General features: G+C 45.2%; 1 protein-coding gene across 1 annotated transcript in view; it reads left to right on the forward strand.

Annotated features, from left to right (window-relative positions):
- The window catches only part of CCNYL1 (cyclin Y like 1), a 561,203-nt gene extending 540,383 nt beyond the window's left edge, over positions 1–20,820 (forward strand). Inside the window, exon 10 of the mRNA XM_069615590.1 lies at positions 18,486–20,820. Coding sequence (XP_069471691.1) covers positions 18,486–18,602 — 117 coding nt within the window. The 3' untranslated portion in view covers positions 18,603–20,820. The remainder of the gene's footprint in view (positions 1–18,485) is intronic.
- The last annotated feature ends 2,016 nt before the right edge of the window (positions 20,821–22,836 follow it).

Below are 22,836 nucleotides of genomic sequence, written 5' to 3' on the forward strand. Positions count from 1 at the left end.
AGTTTAATTATTATTGGTACCATCTGTGTTGTACATTATAAGCATTAGTATGACATATTGGCTATGTGAGTTGATTTGCAAGCTAGAACGATTGTCTGAATTTCAAAAATGGCACATTTTCCATGATATGCGTTCTGCAGAAACTTGAAATGGATTCACAATTTGGTATGGATACATAGACCAATTGCTCATTAGGGACGTGCTTTTGTGAAACATGGTTGAAGAGCGTGTATGCATGTTTCCACGTGTATGAAATTTGGAAGATTTCATTTATAGGGATGTTTTTGCTTTCCAGTACTTGTAGTAAGTACTTTAGGAATTCTGTCGATCTTCCTGTGTTTTTTATGATAAATTTCACCATTCCTACACAGTAATCCAATTCTTGTCACATACCTGAGATACTGTAAATTATGTCAGGTTTATTTGTGGCATTTCTATGTAGGACGAGTATTTGCAAACTGAACTGGTTCGAGCCGTTTAAGTAAATGTTTTGAATGATTGGTGACAATTGGAAGAGAAGATAGGTTGTTACATTTTCATAGCAATTTACTCCAGTTGGTTGCTGAATTTAAATGGACCAGAGAGTTATGTCTATGCATCATTTGATGGACTTGCAGATTTTCTTTTTAGAAGTTTTTTCTTTCTGATGGACGTGCGTAGAGTTTGTAGTAGTATGTTCTGTGGTTCTATTTGATGGTGAAGGAGTTGGTTGTTTGTTTAGCTGTATTGTTGGGAGATCTGTTGTAGATTCTGTTTGCATTACTTTTCTTTTTAAAGGTTTTATTTTTTGAGGTACAGGATACATATCTAAATGGGGGTGCACAGAGCACATAGCCAGTTGTATTCTAGGATGCATGGAATGTCAGTGTTGACTTTGCCTCAAAGTGTTAACTAGGAATAGACCATTGAGTGTACGGTGACGTGAAAGTGCTACGTAACTCATACCTTCTTAAAGACTGTGCTGCCAATGTCAATCAATGTATGATTTGGTGTTAGACCTTGTGATTTGTGAATAGTGACAGCATATGCAAGAGATGGAGAAAATTCTCTGCGTACGTAGATGTCTTTGAAAAGAAGGAAATGTGCTATTGTGTAGCCAATTTATTTAACTTCTGCAAGTTTGTCAAAGTGGATGTTGGCAATCTGAATGTTATCGTGTGGTTATGTTTCTAAGCCAACAACTGTACCAACTGTTCCATTGACTGAACCTTGGTGTACATCAAGGTTACATTTTAGAATTACTCTGCAGTTTAGACATAAAGTTAATATTTTCTCCAATCCAGCTGGGAGTTCAGTCGTGCTGTTGCCTGTTGACACATGGTGAGCGTCATGCCGTGCACTTCTCGTTTGTCTGTAGAGCTGATACAGTATGGGATGCATTTCATTTTTTAACATTGTCTCGTTGAATTGACTACAGCTTGCAAGGGTTGGCATTAAGGACATGCATTTTATATTCTGTTGAGTTAATTGCTCAATTACAACAGGAGCAGATGTTTCACCCATATAGCTCATGAATTAGTTAAGATGGATTTTGGATCTTTAGTAAGCAGACCAGTTTGAATGCTTTTTAAAATGTTCGCATGGAGGTCTGCAGACTGACCCATGTTTTGAGTTACTGCTCTGTACTGAAAATGGTGTCAGAGATTTACATTTCCAATGCTGCCAAGTGTGTTGCAGCATTGTTTGTGTCCTAATGTTATGAAAATAGGTTGACCTTTTACTGGTAACTGTAGGAGGTCTCAGAAAAACTAGAACACGTTTTCCTCCAAACAGTTATTCTTAGTCGGGTTTTAGGACTTTTTGCATTCTGAGGTGATTTAAAGCCAACATGAGGCTGGAAACTGTTTGCTTAATCTATTAGGAACTCTAATTTGTTTCAGAATTCTGCGTACTTTAGTAGCTAATTCTGATAATTTGTAGCATTCTCATTTGTTTTGGTCTTCTACTGAAAGGAACAGTTGTTGGTGTAAAGTTAAACCTCCTATGTTGTAGGCAGCTAAACCTGTGGGGGCTGTTACAACAGCCGAAAGGTGGTTAAGTTTTGTAGAAATGTGCTGATTATTTTAATTAAGAATGTTTTACCAGAACCAGTGTCACCGCTTACAGGAGCAGAGGTTTATCATTTTTACAGCTATAAGTTTTAGTTTCATGCTTAAAACCATGTTCAATTTCTTTAGTGACTACTAGATAAATGACGAGTTGTTCATTTTGCTGTGATTTGAGCACAGACAAGTCTTCAGATTGTATTGATAAATTATATTTTCTACCTCAAACATGGCTATTTCTGCTTCATTTTGAATGAGTGGTTCTTGGCTTCCTGTACGGGAAGGTGGACTGCCCTCATGAGTGTCTGTATCTAGTTTAGCTTCAATTTCTTCCTCTTGTTGGTGTTCATTGTCCGACTTTTTTTGTATTAAAATTTGACATTTGTTCTACTGCTTTCATTCGTTTTGAATGCTGCTTCAAATCAGGCATAGTCACCTAATTCGTATTCTTTTCTCCAAGATTCAAAAAGTTGCAGTCGGGCCATGCAGTACAGTGCTATATGTTGCAGAGATTTAAATGGTAACTTTATGATTAATTAGGCTGGGTTTGGTAAGTTTTACTAGGCCAGTTGTCTAATCTGGTGTGACATAGGAGTAGTTTTGAGCTATGTCGTACAAGCACATTTTCCAAAGCAGTGCTTCTGTTTTGGATAGTGTCAGTTAAATAGTTTTTTTTAAATGTCCTGTCTGTCGGGTTCATTTGTGGCTATATCGCTTGGTAGGATTTTAGTGCTCCTTTTCGTGATGAAGCTAGACCAAGGTTTAGCCAGACAATGATGATGTACAATTTTTGTGACAGTGTTTTGGTCAGATGATATGTCATCCCTGAGATCTTTTAACTGTTTTCTCAGCTTTGGTGAGGTAGGCTGGGACATATCTTGCAACTGCAGTGAAATTGTCTGCAATGTATTGTATGTCTGTTTACATTCCACAAGAGGACAATGATTGCATTGTAATCATTGATGTACTTGGATGCTACGTCCCTTTTAATGTTCTATGTGTTTTTAGGGGATTCGCCTTTTACACAGTGTCTTAACAGAAGACCTCAAGCTATCACAAGCATTTGAACACTCTATAATACTTATTTGAATCACTTGAAAACATACATTTCAACTTTGCTAAATGTGTCTCAAATATAGCCAGTCTAAGCACCTTATTCGTACGTTATGTTTTAACAACTACAGCATTCAGTTATATGTATATACATTTGCAGTAAGTGAGGTAGTAGAGAGGTTGGTGGAGCACATAGAAAATGACTCGCCACCGTACGTGGTGGTGGTGGCACATAAGGGGCTTAGACATACACGCATGACAAGTGTATTCTCGCGCATCCTTCACATGAGCCCTCTGTATGGTTACATTCGTCTTCTCTTGCACTCTAGCAGCATTAGTTCGGTTATTGTGCGGGACCACAGGGCGTAAGCTTCTCAAGAATACACATAATGAATAGTCCCCTGGAACGCTCCTTTATTGTTAGCACCCAACTGCAGTGGTGGGGGTTCTTCATTGCTAATATCATGTAAGCATGCATTCTACCATGTTTATATATTTTACAGGTTTCCTTAATAGAAGAAGCTTTGTGGAGAAATGCACAATTTGCAAGTGGTCTTGGCATTAATATTTGGGGATTTTCTGCTTTCATCCGATGACCATTTTACAGTTCTCTTCATCACCCAGGCCCCGCTGGCCGGGTCATGCTGGGAGCAGTGATACACTGCGGAAGGTGAAATGTTAGTGTTAGTATCTTACGCTAGCTCATGTCCGTCTTGTTCGTGGGAACTGGCTCACAGCGGATCTTCCAGGGTGCTGTGGCAACAGGGATAATTGAAACTCTCCGAGGGTGGGGGCCGCGCTACAGTGCGCTGAGCTCACACCATCGTTATTAGACGAAATGGTTTCTGAGGCCTAGCTGAATTCAATACGTGTGGGCAATGTCTTCAGCAGGTGAGTCATCCACCACCTGGGCCCTGGTGGTAAGGAGGGGACACCCGATGAGCCGTGGCCCTCACCTGGGGTGGGGATGTAGGCAAGGGGGGTCTTTTGGACCAATCCTCCCCTACACCACTCAGCTCCCTATGGTCCCCCACATCACTATCTCTGTAGAGTAGAGGATGTCATTCATACAGATCAAACAGGGAAGAGGAAGAGCGAGGCTTACCCAGGTGGAGTACATATAGTCAGTGACACGAAGATCAAACAAGGAGGCAAAAGTCCACCGCAGAACCAACATACGTGATGCAGTCTAGCAAAGACAACTCCGATAAAAAGCAAAGACAGACTACATACCTTGTCAAGCCAGCCCTGGAGGAGCGAGGAACCAGATGGCTTGCAACATTATGTGTTAGTACTGACTTCTGCAATTGTATTCGCTCTCCACTCTTGCTTCTCCACTCTTTTTGACTGCTTACTCTCTGTTCTCTCCTCCTCTCCCTTTCTCCATTTTCCTATCTCCTCCCCATACTTTCTTCTATGCACTTACTCTATCAGAATTGTCCCTGGACCTAATATGATAGCAACCTCGTCGGTTTCCTCCACCCTCCCATTACTGTTTTTTTCCTCCCCACCCACCCTCCAGCACTATCTGATAGTCGCTTGTTTTGTTACTCTCCTCCCTTTCTGCACCCCTCTCCCTCACCTTTTGTTTTTCTCCGGCTCTACCAGAAATGTTGTCAGGCCTAATACGGTAGTCGCTGTTTCCATTTCCTTCCCACTCTCCCCCTCCCTTCCTTATCTATGTTTTAGCTCTTGCACCATCTGAAATGTCGTCAGGCCGAGTACGATAGTTAATGTCACATCCTTACTGTTTATGGCCTGTAAGAATGTGGTTGTATTTGCCCTTGTTCCCTCCCTTGCCTTGAAGCGCTTTGAAACACATTGTGTATAGGCGCTATATAAATAAAATATCATATCATTTACTTTTTTTTTTTTTTTAAACTGGCCTAGGGATGCGAAACAGACATTTGGTATAGTATTTAACTTTGTTTATACATCTACTGGAAGCATAAGATTTGTGTATGTAGGTCACAGTCTGTGGTTTCTGAAGGGATGTCACAGGTTATGTATTTTTCAATAAACTGTAAAATGGTGGCATCACTGTCATGGCCAAATTTTGGAGCGTCTTTTATCCACAAGCATGGGTATGTTTGGTGCTCCTCTGGATTGATGTTTTATCCAAAAGAAGTGCTCCTAACCGATTGGTAGTTTTATTGCAGATTAAGTGCATCATGGCAATGAAGCAATGCTTGTAAGTACCTTGGTACATTGAAAGGGTCAAGAGAAGAGTTCTCCTGGTGTTTTTTATATCCTCATTTTGGTTTGTAGTGCGTAAGAAGTCGTGCAAATCTTCTGCACAGCTTAAAGTAACAAACCATGTGGGTGGGCCTAGGTTCCTTAGCATACAACGTACATCAGCATGATGTCGGAACCAGTATTCTTTTGTACCACGCATGTTTGCCTCAAGATATGTGATACTAGATTGCAAAACATAATCTTTGTCTTTTAAGCAGTTGGTTAGCGGATATGTTTAAACATGTAGAGTCTGTGTTAAATGTGTGCCACTCCATAACCTAGAGTTGCAAGTTCACTTTCAAAAATGTAGTGGAAAATGCATTCTACGTCTTGTCTGAATATGGGGTTTTCAGAATACATTCTAAAAGTGATATTCTGATGCACTAATTTGTGTGGACCTTTTGTCAATCTTCCTCCTTATCCTGTAGGAAAGAGGTAGAGTAATGCTCATTAGGCATCCTTTGGCTTGATGCATTTGATATGTTTCTAATGCATCTTCAATGATGTCTTTAGAGTGTAGTGGGTGAATTGTATACTGGTCTAAAATGTTGGCTGCAGTAACAGGATCTACACATTCAAATTGGCCAGTTGCTAGTGAATCTTTAATTATTTGGGTGGTTTCTTTTAAGTTTTCCTCTGTTTATATCTTTGTAGTATTGATTGTTTTATTTTAGATATTATAGGGCTTGTCTAACTTTAAGTCGACTAGTTGACAAATTCTTTTGTTGGTACACCATTAACTAGTACAATTAAAGATTGATCTATTGGTTGTTGTACTGCTAGTGTTTCTACGTTTTCTTTAAGATTTAATGTCAAATATACTACTTTGCCACGGATGCCCTTTAGTAACTCAGATGGAGGTAATTTGGCTGTTTTCGGCTGAATGCTTATTATAGTTTGAAATGGGTGTAGTGTTTGGATTATAATGCTCTCGTACAAGTTAGGTTGTTGGAGAGCCTTTGGAAGTGGTAATACTAAGTTATTAGGGATGGCACGTGATGGCATTTGGTTATTGTCAAGCTTTGTGTTGCAGTACATGCAACTTGAGGGGTGAGATATTTTGTTTTTATTTTCTGCCGTTAGATATAAAGCTTATTGGAACCATTGGGATTCTTCATTGTCCTCTATTTGTAGGCTAGATCTACTCATTTTGTGCTCTTTTTAGAAAAAGTGCTGCGACAACAGATATGGCCTGGTATTTCAGCAGATGTGTTTTGAAATCTAGCTTTTTTTTGTTGTATGTTTGTTTAGGAGGTTGGTGTGTTTGTGAGGTTTTTGTTACCGTTTCTGAAGTTATGGGATTGTCCACTTCAGTTACAAAGTTCTTTGGATGTTCCATGTAGGAGAATGTTATCTATATTTTGCAGTTCTAGAGCAGGACTTTTTGCATAGTATAGTCTATGCATAACATTCCGTATAGCGCAATGGTTTGTTGCTAACATTTTGCTGTGGTGGAAGGTGTTTTTGCCAGCAGTTCCTGAAATGCATGTTCATGAATGTCCTCGCAGACCAGCGTGGCTGCGCACTGGACAGGATTCCAGTGTTTGTAAAGTTTTTATTCTATTATCTTTTAGTTTGACATGGTAATTGAGGAATTGTCGTAAAGATTTGAAGGAGTGTTACAATACGGTACACATTGTGCTGCGTGTCCATTTGTACACTGGACAATTTGTTTGGGCAAAAGGAAAATTTGGTTGAAAGTTTGTTGGGCAAGTTTTTTCTAAAAGTTTATTGTGCCATAATGGTGTCTCCTACCATTTCATACCCTCTGCCATTACTGGCTATGGCAATTCGTTTTTTTTTCTGTTCTTGTTTATAAGCCTCTTCATTGAAATATGGTTCTGTGCTGCTTATGTGAATCAATTCACCTTCACAGAAGTTTGAAAATGTATCGATATTGAGATTGCACCTGTTTAAAAGTACTTTTGTAATGTATTGATAAATGTAGTTACTGTTTCATTCTGCTTTAAAAATAATATAAACAATTTTCTTTTTAGTTGAAATGCGCTGTCAATGAGAGCTTCGAGGATTTGTCTCCTGCGGTAGTTGGGTAGATTGTGACTTTTCTGCTGTTTGTGTAAGATTGCGAAGAACTCTACGGTGACATTTGTTTTGTAACAAATGTTTTGGATTGCTTTATAGTGATAAGACTGGTAGATATAGGTTGAGGTTCATTAGTAGGTTGCTTTTCTTTGTAGATATTACATTTTAGTTTTTGCAAGAGGGGCTTCACCTTATTTAGCCGTGGCTGGTTTACTTTTCTTGAGTGAGGTTACTAGCTCTTTTGTTTAAATGTTTTCTATACATTGTTTTAGAGGTGGGTGAGTATACGGCTTGATTTTATTCTTATCTGCTCTATTTTATCTTTCGTTTTTTACAGAGTTACTTTTTAGTAGGCATTTTGTCGTCTGTTGGGGAAAAACAAAGTTTGGGTTTGAAATTTGTGCAATTTATATGGATGTTATTGTGCATGGGTGTCCGGGTGTGATTGTAGAGATGAATAGCGTGTTGTGTGATTGTGTAGTGGGGTGATAGTTGTGGTTGGGAAGGTTGTAGCAGTAATTGTGTACAGGTGTGATAGGTTTGGGTTAGTGAGTAGCGTGGCGGTGCCAATGAATAAGTAGGAACATTAGGTTTTGATGAAAACAGTTGGTGTTATACTGTTGGGGTTGAGATGGGAATAGGAGTGTGCATGTTTCAGTATAATGAGTAGGGGTGAAATGAATGTTGATTTGAAAAGAATACTCTAGGGTAATCTATAGTGACAATACAGTTTTACAATAACAGAGATGAATACTATATTAATGTACTTCTCCAGCATGGGGTCTGGCATGGATTCACATGCTCATGAATATTCCCCGTCGTCAGGCTGGGAATCCTCGGTAAAGAAAAAACCAGTATCAGTTTCGTTTCTGATCTGTCTTTCGTAGTAATAACCAATCACTGGTCTCTGCGTCATACTGACCACAGCCAATGACTGCCCTCTACCTAAGCACCGCCTCTGGCAGCCATCTTCAGATTTTTACCGCACGTTCATGTGTTGGGATCCTCGTGCTATTGCTCTCGAGCGTTAGTGCTATTTTTCGCGCTTTTTTCACAAAAAACTTCGATTCTTTCGGTCAAAGAGCCTCAAGCTCCACCGATCCTACATCCGATCAACGGGGACCCGTGTCGGATTCATCTGTGCCCCTCAAGGGTGAAGATTTCGTCGAGCTACACTTCGGAGGAATCCAGAAGCTTCTCAGGCCCGGTCTCGGAGATGGCCCAGGAGAAGGGAAGCTCGACGCCCGGAAAGCTGTTCAGGGTCTGCCCTGGATGCCAGCTGCAGAACGTCTTCAAGGAGGACGAACACTCTTTCTGCCTTTACTGCCTTCATGAGGACAAGACGCACGTGGAGAAGGACTGTGCGTTTTGCGGCAACATGTCGGAACGGACCATGAAGGACCGCCATCAACGTCTCGCCAACTGGCTGGAGGGTAAGAGCCCGTCTGGCGAGAAGAAGAAGAAATCCGAGCGGTCTTCTAAGACCTTTGAGGGCGCCCCGGCGACGGGGGCCCAACATAAGGCCAAGCACCGCGAGTCCGCTGGCACCGGGAGCGCCGAACGTTCGGGCTCTACGGGCGCCAGGCAGGGCGCACCCTCCCCGGCACCATCAACCACGAGCCAACGCTCTGGGTCGGGTAAGAGGAAGGCCGAGCACCCGGCGAAGCTCCTGGAGAGGCCCCGGTCGAGCTCTAAGGCAGAGGAGGAGCGTGGCAGTGCCCCCTCCCTCAAGGATAAGGCGGTGAGCGCACCTAAGGTGGTGAAGGCCTTGATCCATCCGACCAAGCCCTCTATCGAAACGGTCGCGGCGGCCCTGGCTCAGCCTGTGGTGGCTGCACCAGTGGTGGCGACCTCAGGGCCCAGAATCTCCCTGCCTCCTCGGAGGGAGTCTTCCTTTGTGCCCATCGATAGGACCCCCGTGAAACCCTCCGTGGGGAAGAAGGGGGGGCAGGGCGTCGTCGGAGATTCGGCCTCAACCTCAGAAGAGGAGCTGATCGAGGTCTTAAGCCACGGCCTAGGCGTGGAAGAAGGCCAGCCCGTCGGAATGGACCCCGACACAGGTGACGACGACATCGTCGAGGATACCGACGGGGCCCCTGCTCGCCCGTCGGATTCCCCTCTGCCAGCGCCGCAAGACAACTCGGCGGCCATTTTGTTGGCCATACAGTCCTTATGCTCCGAGATAAGGACGAGGCTACCGTTACCGACGGAGGAACCTCTCCCGTCGGGGGATCCGGAACCGGGACCTTCTGGTGTTCCCCCTACCAAGAAAAGAAGGATCCATCCACCACCTCCTTTTCAACCGTCGCGCCCCTTCCAGCCCTCCTCCCCGTCCACCCGAGGGGATGATACGGGGACTGACACGGCAGCGACGGGTACGGACGACGAGGCATACGACGAGGATTTTCCGTCGTCGCCTCCCACCAGGGCTTCTCCGCCCGACGAGATCGGATCTTTCCACTCCATGATCTCCAGGGCTTCCGAGCTTTTCCAACTCTGCCCTGAGGAGAAGAAAAAGGAAGGCTTCCTTTATCAGCGGCGCGAGGCCAAGAGGAAGACGGTCCTCTCAGTGCCTCTGTTGGACGACATTTGGGATGAGGGCCTTTCCCTCCTCAAGAACCCTTCCACGACGCCAGCTAGAAGAGACCGGTACGAGAAAAAGTACCGGGTCCCGGACACGGCCCCCCTGTGCCTCCGGGCGCAGCCTACCCCGGACTCCGTCGTCTCCGCGGCAGCCAGGAAGAAAGCGGGGGGGGGGGTGCGGCCTCCACATCGACTTCCCCGCCGGACGGCGAGGGAAAGAAATTGGATGCTATGGGACGTAGAGTCATCTCGTCGGCAGCGACGACGATTAAAGCGGCCAACGCCTTGGCTATCGTGGCCCGCTATGACAGGGAGCTCTGGTACAAGATAGCTCCCCTGCTGGATTTTCTGCCGGACGACAAGAGGGCGGAGGCCCTTGAGATCCTGCAGGAAGGTGAGGTGGCCTCGGACCACGCCATCACCGTGGCGACGGACATCGCCGACACCGGGTTCCGCCAGCTGGGCAACGGCGTTTGCCTTCGACGTCGTGGATGGCTCAAAGCTACGGATTTCCGGCAGGACGTCCAGACCAGAGTCCTGGACATGCCCTTCGACGGGAACAACCTGTTTGGGAAGACAGTGGATGATTCCCTTCAGGCCATCAAGGCGGATACTGAGACGGCCCGGGCCCTTGGAGTCCTGCAACGACGGACGCCTTTTCGGAGCGGCGGAGGCAAGGGCGCCTCCAAAGGTTCCGGCGGCGGTTTCGCTTCCTACCGTCAAGCGGCCCGCTCGTCGTCGCAAGAGGCCTACAGAGGACGAGGCAAGTCTAGCGGACCCCGCCGTCGTCGCCAAGGAGGTCAAGGCGGCTAGGCCGCGCCCAAGCAGGATTGAACCGGCCGTGGGGTCGGGCCCCCACCGAAGCACCCCGGTGGGAGGCCGGCTGGCGGGCTTCGTCAGCGTGTGGGAGTCCATCTCCACCGACCGTTGGGTGCTGGAGGCCCTGGCCCGGGGCCACGCGCTCGAGTTTCAAAGAAGGTGCCCGCGCGTCCCCCCCGTGGCCAGGAAAGAACTTCACGTCCCTCAACTTCTCCTGGAGGTAAAGGCGATGCTCAGAAAGGGCGCCATCGAACTCGTCCCAAAGAGGCTTCGGGGCTCCGGAGTCTACTCGAGATACTTCCTCGTGAAGAAGAAGACGGGAGGATGGCGCCCCATCCTGGACCTGCGACGTCTGAACAAGTTCATCAAGGCGCAGAAGTTCCGGATGGTCACCCTCCAGCACGTCCTGGGTCAGCTGGAGGAAGGAGACTTCCTATCGTCGTTGGATTTGGAGGATGCCTACTTCCACATTCCCATCCTAAAGGGGCACCGCAAATTCCTCAGATTCGTGGTCCAAGGGCGTCATTACCAGTTCAAAGCCCTTCCCTTCGGACTACGGTCGGCACCCAAGGTATTCACCAAGTGCCTCGCACCGGTGGCGGCGCAGCTGCGCCGCGAGGGGATTCACGTCTACCCCTACCTGGACGACTGGCTCATCCGCGCCAAGACGAGGGAGCTCGCCGTGGTCCACACGGCAAGGACCGTCCAACTCCTCACGGACCTGGGATTCTCCGTGAACTACGCCAAATCCCACCTGGTGCCCGCGCAAGTCGCACTGTTTCTGGGAGCCAGGCTCGACACAGTGTCCCTTCTGGCCTCCCCGTCGGAGGAGAGGACCAGGACCATCTTGGGCAAGGTGCAACGGATGTTGGTGGCCGACGCGGCCAAAGTGAGGTCCATCAAGTCCCTCCTCGGGATGATGTCTTCCTGCATCTACCTCATTCCCATGTGCAGGCTCCGGATGCGCCCGTTGCAAGAATTCCTGGATGCGCGCTGGATCCAGACGACGGGCAGCTTCGAGGAAAGGATCAAGCTCGACGAGAGTTTCCGACGAGCGATACGGTGGTGGGGCACCCGCGCGCATTTGACGGCGGGCCAAGACTACCAGACCCCAGCCCACCAGGAGACCGTGACCACGGATGCCTCCCTGGAAGGGTGGGGAGCGCACACCGAAAATCTGCACGCAAGGGGACTCTGGCTCCCGACGGAGAAGTCCCTGCATATCAACGTCCTGGAGCTCCGTGCAGTGTTTTGGGCCCTCAGGTCCTTCCTTCCGTCCCTCAAGGGCAAGGTGGTGAGGATCTTCACCGACAACACCACCACCATGTTTTACATCAGGAAACAGGGCGGAACCAGGTCCCCAGCGCTGTCCAAGGAGGCGCAGGACCTGTGGCATTGGGCCGTTGCCCAAGGGATTTTTCTGGTGCCGTTTCATCTGGCAGGGATAAAAAACACCATCGCCGACTCACTCAGCAGGGAGCTGCGCTCGTGCCACGAGTGGGAACTACGGCAGGATCTGGTGGATCGCCTCTTCCGATGGTGGGGCACACCCCAGATCGACCTGTTCGCGACGGCGACGAACACCAAGTGCCGGAGGTTCGCCAGCAGGTTTCCCCAGACGAGGAGCATGGGCGATGCTTTCTCGTTCCCCTGGGAGGGCCTGTTCCTCTACGCGTTCCCTCCCTTGCCTCTGCTAATCCGGCTCGTCAACCAGCTCAAGAGGTCACGGTGCAGGATGATCCTCGTCGCACCTGCGTGGCCGAGGCAGATATGGTTCCCGGACCTTCGGGACTTGTCAGCATCCCCGCCGATCAAGCTGCCGGCGGACGCGGATCTACTCTCCAGGGAAGGAGGCGCCATCCTCCACCACGACCCGAAGTCGCTGAACTTGCAGGCCTGGCTCCTGCAGCGCTAGAGTTTGGAGGATACGACATACCGGCCGATTGCAGAGAGGTTCTTGCAAAGGCCAGGGCGTCCTCGACTCTTAAATGCTACGGACACAAATGGAAGAGGTTCTCTGTCTGGTGCCACGCACAGAAGATTAACCCTCTACGGATTACGGCCCCCCAAGTACTGCCGTACCTGCTGACGCTGGCCAAAGCTGGTCTGGCACACGCGTCCATCAAGATTCATCTTGCTGCGATCTCCCGATACACCAGAACCACGGGGCGGACGTCCTTGTGGTCTCATCGTCTGGTGAAAGAGTTCATGAAGGGACTGTTCAGATCGTTCCCGCCGGTGAAGGCTCCGGCCCCGGCGTGGGAGCTCAACGTGGTGCTGACCAAGCTCATGGGACCTCCGTTCGAGCCTCTGCACTCGGCCCCGTTGAAGTTTCTATCGTGGAAAACCGCTTTTCTTGTGGCCATCACCTCCGCACGACGAGTGGGAGAGATCCAGGCCCTTTCCTGCAAGGCCCCGTACTTGACTTTCCACGACACGAGGGTAGTGCTCAGGACGCACCCCTCCTTCATGCCCAAGGTACCGTCGGACTTTCATCTCAACGAACCCTTGGTGTTACCTGTGTTCTTCCCGTCGCCTTCGTCGCCGGCTGAGAGGACTTTGCACTCGCTGGATGTAGCTAGAGCGCTGAAGTTCTACGTGGACCGCACGAAGGGTTTTCGGAAGACGTCACAACTCTTTGTGAACTTTGGACCTGTCAATCAGGGGAAGGCTCTCTCGAAGGCTTCCATTTCCAGATGGCTCTCCGGCTGTATCATGTACTGTCATCGGTTGGCAAACCGACCGCTGCCTGGCCGTCCGAGAGCCCATTCCACCAGAGCGATCGCAGCTACCACAGCGTTCCTTTCTGGTGTGCCCCTGCTGGACATATGCAGGGCTGCTACGTGGAGGTCGACGCACACCTTCACAAAGTTCTACTGCGTCGATCGGGATTCCAGGGAGGAGTCCAGGGTCGGCCAAGCAGTGCTGCGCAACCTGTTCGCCTGAGGTGAGCCTGGTGAGGAGGTAAGATGCTTAATGTTGAGTTTGTTGTAATGCTTAATGTTGAGCCTTTGCCACCTCCCGTGGTTGTGCATGTGTGTACTGCTATGTATTCTTTATTCATGAGCATGTGAATCCATGCCAGACCCCATGCTGGAGAAGGAACAAGTTACTTACCTGTAACTGTTGTTCTCCAGCATGGGTCTGGCATGGATTCACATGCGAACCCTCCCGCCTACCCCTCTGCGGCTCTTCACTTGGTCATACTGCCACTTCACGTGCTTCCAAATCTGAAGATGGCTGCCAGAGGCGGTGCTTAGGTAGAGGGCAGTCATTGGCTGTGGTCAGTATGACGCAGAGACCAGTGATTGGTTATTACTACGAAAGACAGATCAGAAACGAAATTGATACTGGTTTTTTCTTTACCGAGGATTCCCAGCCTGACGACGGGGAATATTCATGAGCATGTGAATCCATGCCAGACCCATGCTGGAGAACAACAGTTACAGGTAAGTAACTTGTTCCTTACTCTGTAGGATGTGAAGTGGACTTTTTTCCGATGGCTGTCTTTGGGAATTTTCTTCTTTCCTGTAATTGAAAAAGAAAGTTAGTAGGTATATATGGTAATGGTCAAGTATATTTTAGTGAGCGATGTGGTTGTTCATGAAGGTAGGAGGAGGAGTTGGGGCAAAAGAGCCAATAAAGTTGTGTTATGGATGACATACTATGTAAAAAGTATGTTAGAACAATTGGAGTATGAGTAGTGATGTTTGGGGGATTACTTGCCAACATCTATTCCATTCAATCTGTAGTTGCTTATGTAGTCCTTGTTTTTTTGTTGCGTTTTGGGGATTGTAGTTCCACTTTTCCCATTATAAAACTTGGACTACAAGTTCCAGATTGCACAGAAAAAACCAGGACTGTATAAGCACCTACAGATTTGAATAGGTTATGTTAGCAAGTATGCATCTACTGCCAACATATTAGACTTCCACATATCAAATGCTACTGAAAAATGTTTTGCATCTGCTTTTTCTTTCTTTAAGGAAAATGTTACACATTGCTGCTAAAAATGCACATGCATTTTTGTTTACTTGCATAAAAATGCTCTTTAAAAGGAATCTTTTAAATGCACAACATTTTACCTTTAGTTCGATATAAATGTCACACTTTTTTTTATGAGAAATGGAATTACAAGTCAGGACTGCTTTACGCAAAGAATGTACTCTGTTCACATGCTCTACATGGTGGTTGTCATAGCCTTTATTTGAAAGCTTTTTAGCTTTGGAATGGGTCATGTTGGCTTGTATGCATGTACTGCCAACATATCAAACTTGCACACACCTACTGCCACATAAAAATGTTTTGCAAATGTTTTGCATCTGCTTTTCTTGGTTAGAAAAAGGTTACACAAAGTGCTGCTATAAATGGACATACACATTTGACGTTGATCAAATTGGTCCTAAAAAGAAACATTTTTTAAATGCACAGCACTGTATTTGCTGCTTGATGTGAGCAGGGGCTGAATGCGGCAATGCTTGGATTTTACTGGTGTGGTTAAAGACTATATGCTTATTGAGAAGATTATTACACGAAATATAAACATACCTCTACTATTTGTTGTTGGATGCAGATGTTGAATCTGAAAATGGAAATCTTGGAGAGTTTCACAGTTTTCGATGCTCATGGATGAGATTAACAGAAGATATTTAGTTCAAGTGTATTTAGTGTTCAACTGAGTTGACTTGGTTAGGTTTAGAGTTTTAGGATGTGATTGGTGGATGGATGGGGACTGTTTGAAAGCAGCCAACGAGGGAGTCTAGATGAAAGTAGAAAGGGCCCAAGGGCTGTCCTGTGCTACGGGGTCCACAGACGCCACAATAGTCTTTAAAGGATGCCGTGCATGCAAAGGGGACTGTGGGGGATTAGCCAATGAAGTGTTCTGGTTGTGGTTTACAGGAAGAGAGGGTAGCAGGAGTTTTGTTTAGTGAAAGCATTGAAGATGGCTGTCTTTGAGAAATCAGAGTATCTGGATTTTGGAAGATTCTTGGATCCAGTCATTGAAGGTGTATGCTGAAAATCACGGCATCTGTGGAAGCATTGGCTTGCAAGAAGTCGAAGTTTTGTGGCATGCAATTTGTGGGTGAAACTGGGCAAGCATGCTGTCATTGTGTCAGTTCGGCAAACTTTAAATGTCCAGACATTATAGTTGTGCATTGTGGAGGGAACATTTTGGGGTATGTGACTGCATTGTATTTGCAGTTTGCCCTGAAGGACTTTTTCAAAAGTGTAATGGAGCGGTTTCCTACTGCAAAGATACATTTTTCTCAAATCGGAGGCAAAACTAGAAATGTTCAAACTTTTCAGTGAACAAATGGAAGAATCGCTGCAGCTTGTGAATAAAGTTGTATCTGCTTTTTTATATGCTGCAGGGATGTCATCTTTTGAGAGTGACAATGTCTGGTGTGAATCTTTTTCGTGTAGATGGAGTTCATTTCACAGATGGTGGAAATGTGATTTTATTTTTTCTTTACAATGTTAGGAATGCATTGAAACAGTTCCTGTAAGAAAATTGGAAGGGAAGATGTAGAGGGTACAGTACTGATGGACATAAAAGCAAGAAGAGGGAAATAAGGCGTTTAACCAACCCTTCCCCCCCAAAAAAACCAAAACAAAGGTTCTTTTAAAAGCCACCATTGTACAAGTAATTGTTTAAGTGTACAACTCCCCACCCAATTCAATTGGACGTTCTGTCCGTGGACACTGCAGTTGTCCGCACATGCCATCCTTGTCTTTTGAGGATGCCTGACATGGAACTGGGACTGCGGGGACCGCGGACAGTCGTGTCTGTCGATATCGGGGGGGGGGGGGGTGGGGATCAGCCAATTAGGTTTTCTGTGTGTGGTGTACAGGCTATGTTTTTGGAGGCAGAGTGTATGGATTTTGGGGGACTCTTTGATCCATTGGCTGAAGGTGTATTCTGAGCACTGTGGATTGGCTGAAAATCTTGGATTACATGAATTTGAAGTGTCATGGTATGGAGTGTGAGGAAAGAAGTGGGCTGACTTGCTCCCGTTTTGTAAAAACATGGTTCACTTAAAACATCCAGACATCATTGTTCATTGTGGAGGGAACAGTTTGGGGTAAATTACTGGAATTTCATTGCAGTTTGCAATGGAAAATACATTCGGAAAGTTGTTGGAAATGCTTCCAAAAGCGAAAATTGTTGCCTAACTTTTAATAGTTAAACTCTTCATTAAACTTTGTTTTGATATTATTCCTTCCTGTGATCCTTGGGTTAGCCTATATGTTAGCTATCCTTACTGTAGTATAGGTGCACCTCCTGTGCGTCTATGAGGGGTAGCCATTGACTCTATTGTTTTCTGAGCTCTTTATTAAAGACCAGTTGGAATGTATGATCACGTCTTAACTTCTTAGTTTCTTTCCATGTAATAATTATGCTTTGACTAATTGTGTACTGTTACTTGCACATTGGTGTCTACGATGAGTTTCATTTAAACACTATTGCACTAAAAGGACTAATACGTTCTGTCTAAACAAGGGTTCTATATTGTCTGGAGGGAGTTTAATATCGATATAGAGGAAGAGCCAAAGTTGGCAATAAGAAATAAAACTCTACGAGAGTACCTTTTTGCTTTTTAGATAGTCAGTAGATTTTTAAAATTAGGCATGCCTATTTGTTGGTGCTGTCCTCATTGTGCAAAGTGTATTGGCTAACCGGAAATTATTGCTCAGTCAAAGTACATTATAAGGTTATCAAGGTTTATTGGTTTTAAATACCAGTCAGGACATTAAGCCAGTATTTTTCTCTGAACATCATGATTAATGTGAAGCATGAAATCCAAATTAGTTCTGTGCAATGTACTGCTCTATGACCTGATTTTATTCAGTTATTCGTTTTGATAAACTGTGACGGACAGCACTCATTTATTAAGGAGACAGTGGTATTGAAATACATTTAGTGTGATATTTTGCAAGAGAAAGGCATCTAATGCTTTCCGAACTGAGACTGTCAGTCATAGCGTACAGTGACTATCAGTTTGCAGTGATCTGGGTAAGTGATGCTTTGCTTTTGCCCACAATGTCTTCTGGTCAATTTCTTTGGTCCGACTTTTTATATAGAACATTCTGGAAATGGGTTCTACGAAAGAAAACCATGGCCTTAAGCTAATGACACGTTTGCCCATGGTTGTAGCTTATGAGAGACAGCTATACTAAAGAGACCGTAGCGCTACTTCTGACTGCAAAACTGGTGTCGTACTGATGAACGCATGGGGAATTATACTTTTTCTGACCATAGGGAATTCCCATAAACATGCCTCTTAATATTTCTAATTGCGTGATTTTAGAATGTTTAAAAGTAATCTGGTTAACAAGTCAATGTGGGCTTCTTTGAAGTTACAATAACTGTCAGGTGTTGATGATATGCATAATACTTTGTAGGTTATCAATAGTTCTTTTTATTCTGCATAATTTTTAGAACTAGATTCCAATGTTTTCCATTAATTTTATTACCACTTTATTTTGAATGCCCACAAACGTACTGAAAAACAGAAGTCACTGACTTTGGTGTTATACTTCACAGAAAATATAACATTCCTTAAACTCGTCCTCTGTTGTTCCCACTCACGTGATGTGCTTTAAGCAGGGTCTCGTTTTATGCTTTCAGGACCGGATTTCTCAATATTTTTCGCAATGCCCCTGTAATGCATTTTGTTCACACTGCATTGTTTTCATCTCTTACAGGCGATCTCCAGGCTTTGCGAAGATAAATACAAAGACTTATCTAAAGTTGCGATGAGAAGATCATTCAGCGCTGATAACTTAGTGGGCATTCGCCGCTCTAATGCCATTATCTCTTGAATAGAGGTCTAGCAAAAAACTGAGCTAATCCTCTGATTAAACAATTGAACACCGCCACCGCCCAATTGTACATCAAGCCAGCCGTCACGGTGTCTTCCAGCATGAGGGGGCAATGGAGAAAAATGCAGACCCCTGGCCCCAAGGTTGCTCGGTCCAAGGAGCGCACCCTTTCGGGGCAAAAATGGAACTGTCTGCCACCTCACTCAGTCGTCCGTAAAGTTTCCAGAAGTGCAGAAATAATTTATTCTTAAGGATCTGTGCCCTTTAATCTATCCCTGATAACCTTCAAATGTTTGCTTACTGTGTAGGCATATAGCTGTGAACTATGTTTTTAATACTGAGTAGTTTTACATTTTAGAACCTAAAACACTAATCATGTGATCGTAGATCCAGTTTCATCCCTTAATTTTCCTTTTCCACTTTTTAATCTGTTTTTATTTATTTTTAGTTTTGCTGCATGCGGAAAGCTATGCAGTTCTAACACTAATATGAGGCGTGTCTCTGTATTAAGCCACGTTGAACCTGACATTAGCTTTGAAGTATTTGTTTAAATTTTAAAAGAAAGCAGAGTGGCCTTCCGAACCTTGAAAGACTACTGCTAAAGCTGCTAATGAACGTGGGGCTCCAGTTGCAAGCTCCTGAGCAGAGTGTTTTACTTGCACTGGGTCACCAAGGCACTTCGTAGAATTGATTATCCATTATAGGTTTTGAATGATGGAAAAGAATGGTGAGAAAAGAGATGCTAGTATTGCTTATTGATTGTACATTTTTATATCGGGTCCATACTGTATTTCTGGTTTGGAACAATGGTGCTTCTTTCCCAGCTGCTTTGAAGGAGCTGCAGCCTCGATGCTTTGTAAGCCTATTCCCAAGTGTACTGCCGTGTGGGCTCTTCTGCCAACACTTCTGAACCAGGAGTTCATTCTATAGGATGAAGTTGCTGAAATTCTAAGCCCAACTTTAAGTAAAACACTTGTGGTTAGGCATTCAGTTGGAGGGAGTTTTTTTTTTTAGTTTGCCTCTGGTCGTACTCACTGTGCCAGAAACTGCCACGTTATTTATTTGCCACTGGCCACATTTGATTGATGAATTCACCTGAAATTGGACGGATTGAGTAGTGAAGGATTTTTTTAGATAGTCTATTCCAGACTGGCAAAGATCCACATGATGCTGTCCTTATATATAATTGCTGGTTTTCTAATGAATTGCTGAAGCAGATGAGAAGTGGGGGCTCACACGTGTGTACACTAGCAGCAGATTCTGCACTCCCTGGTATTAGTCCTACATTTTAGCAATGATAGGCTTCATACCTTAATCGTTTGAGTGAGAGCTAGCTTGAATCTCCTCTTCTGTGTCAGACATAATGCCCCTCTACCTCAGTTAGCATCAGTCATGATGCAGCAGGTAGATACCTGCACCTTGGGGTGTGTTTTGACATGGGCTCAGATTGGTGGAGGGTTCTTTTCTGGACCAATGCTCTTGAGCTTCTCATTGAAATCAAAGGAGGTTGTCTACCGGCCATAAAAAGGTGGCTTGGTTTTCATTCTTATCAAACATTTAAATCATCAATGTTTTGACCGATGTTTGATACTGATCCAGATGTAGTCCTGACAAATCCATCTTGTTTTTACAAAATATTCTTGCTTTCAAAAGTGTTTTGTCGGAATGAGACGAGACTGTTCATTTTAGACTGACCAGACAGGCAGACCAGAGTTTCCTGAAAACTGTTGGGCGACCAGCCAGGTCTTCTTCGCTTGGACCGGTTTGCTTTGTGTTTCCAATGAATATATGCAGTGCATTTTGATTACACCTCTTACATTATTCTTGCTCCCTAGCTGCCTTCACTCCTCTGCACACTATGAACATGCGCTTCCTTCTAAGCAGTCCTAAATAGGTTGATCCAGAGCAAAGCATAGATATTACCAATCGGCGCCAAATGTTAAGAATGCCTTCTCCAAGACTAGTGCTGTTGATGCCGGTCAACCCTGAGGTTTTTGTGGTGCGTACTCTGATCCACTTGTTGTAAGCCCTCTCTATCTATTGACCACATTCACACAATATTTTACATACAAGATCTGGGTTTTTCAACTGTTGCAAGCAACATGTGTTGCCCGTAGCAACAAATGGTCATCAGTTTGAAAATAATGCTATGGACATCAGGTTTTCTTCTCATGTTTATATTAAAAGAAATGCTAATAATAAACTCTATTTTAATTAATGGTATACGTGTTTTGTCAATTATTCAACATTGACTACTTTTCTCTGTTTCCTGACTCAGAATGACTGTCGTGATAATGTCCAAAAGAGTTGCCAAAAGGTTTGGTGCTCTCCCTCAATCCTCTTAGATTCATGTACTTTGCTTAGCCTAGCATATGTAGGTGTTGGCTTGTGTTGGGTAAGAATTAGTGCAGTTGCACTGTGTGAGACTACACAACACTTATCTGCTTGGTATTAGGTAACCCACCTTTTGGTATAGGTCTGTACTACACAAGTTGGTAGTGTGACTGAGCAGCCAGGCCTAATTCAAGAGTGGTAAATGTGTGCTGTCAAGCTGTACAATTGAAATTCGTAAATACAAGTAGCCAAGTAACACTTACACTCAAGGTTTCAGTTATAAATAGTATTAGTGCCCACCCTCTCTAACACGTGTACAATAAATAAGACAGACACTCCCTGGACAGGGAATAAGGCACAAAAGCGCTGAGGAAGGTTTATGTAGATCTCTGAGAGCGCTCGGACTAGAAAAAGGTTACAACACATTTATATAGTACATCTATGTCTTTGACATATGATGCTACGTTGGACCAGGATTGGTCAGCCGTGGTGGTGACTTAGGTGTGGGCATCATCTCTTCCTCCGGGTTGGTTGCTGGGTTGGCGGGAGGATTGACGTCAGACATTGTGCTCCGTATGGGTGAAGGTCAGGTCGCTGTGAAACACGGTGTTCACTATCTAAAATACATTCTGAATAATGCATGCACTAAATAACAGTTGATCAAAAGACTCTTAGTAGTGTATCATGTCGTTATACAAATCACTCAAGGGCTTACACCAGCTACACATTTCGGTTACACAGGTCACAGGTTTAGAGCCTTGACCACTACAATACTGTCATTGAACTATAGGGTTAGTCTCATAAGAATCTCAGGTATGTCGCATTTGTTAGTAGTAGGCACGATATACTGCACCGGGGTCTAATGTTAGCTGGGGGGTCTGTTGGGTGGGCTTCATAGCGAGGTTGGCAGTCTGGCACATGAAAGGGATGCCTTGCAAGGACACAGGGTTAGAATGGTAAGTTCCGATTGGCGAGGGTAAGAGGGCAAGGACACTTTTGTGGAGATGGACGAGCTCTGTGCTTGGCTCATGTTGGTTCACATGCAGGACAGTGATCTCACAGTAAAAGGGATATGTTACATTCATTATTTGTTGCAAGCAGCTCCGGCCTCAGCGTGAGAATGGAGTCGCAGAGTTTTCCAGTTGGTGTGGGGACGAGGTTGGGGGCTATGTTCTCCAGGCTGTGGCTGCGGCAAAGGGGAGAGATGCGTTTTGTACTGTCGCAGTGAGGCCTAGTTACCAAGATGGAGTCGAAAGGGGGTACAGAAAATGGATGCCCTGTGTCCTGCTCGGTGGTCCCATCTACGTGAATATAACTAAAAGTTAGTATTGCATAAGGGCAAGCGGTGTACCCACCACTTAGAGGCACTTGGTCCAAGTTCGGTACTGAGAAGTGACGGTAGAGAGGGGCCCATTGGCCACTTGCTCCCACACATTCCCCCCTTTCGTTACATCTAAAGTAACGAATTCTTCTACTTTTTACTCTTCATTTTCCCTTTGGTAGTACTCAACCTCTGCCACCGCCTCGTCTCGCGCAGGGGTACCTTTTATGTGCATCCAAGCTCTGCAGACGCTTCGTAGGCTGTTCCCTCTTCTGGCATATTTATCTGGGGTGCACATTAAGTAAATACCTCCATCCCCATCCTACTTGGTACCATTGCAACTCTCTTGGCTCCTTTATTGTCGTGTAATACAAATTATCCACTATGTCCCCATATTGCCTGTAAATTGCGGTCATCCTGTACTGTGGTTTACTCCCCTGTTTGCATGTGTGCATCTATCATGGTAGTTACCGTTGTCGGTCCGCCCATTGTCACCATCATCATAGCCGAGGTTGGCATGCTTTTCTCACAACACCGCAGTCCCAGTTGGCACACACAAAACAAGAGCATAAAAACGAT

This window comes from Ambystoma mexicanum, chromosome 9, assembly GCF_040938575.1.
Source record: "Ambystoma mexicanum isolate Mex_15411 chromosome 9, UKY_AmexF1_1, whole genome shotgun sequence".
Lineage (NCBI taxonomy): Eukaryota > Metazoa > Chordata > Amphibia > Caudata > Ambystomatidae > Ambystoma > Ambystoma mexicanum.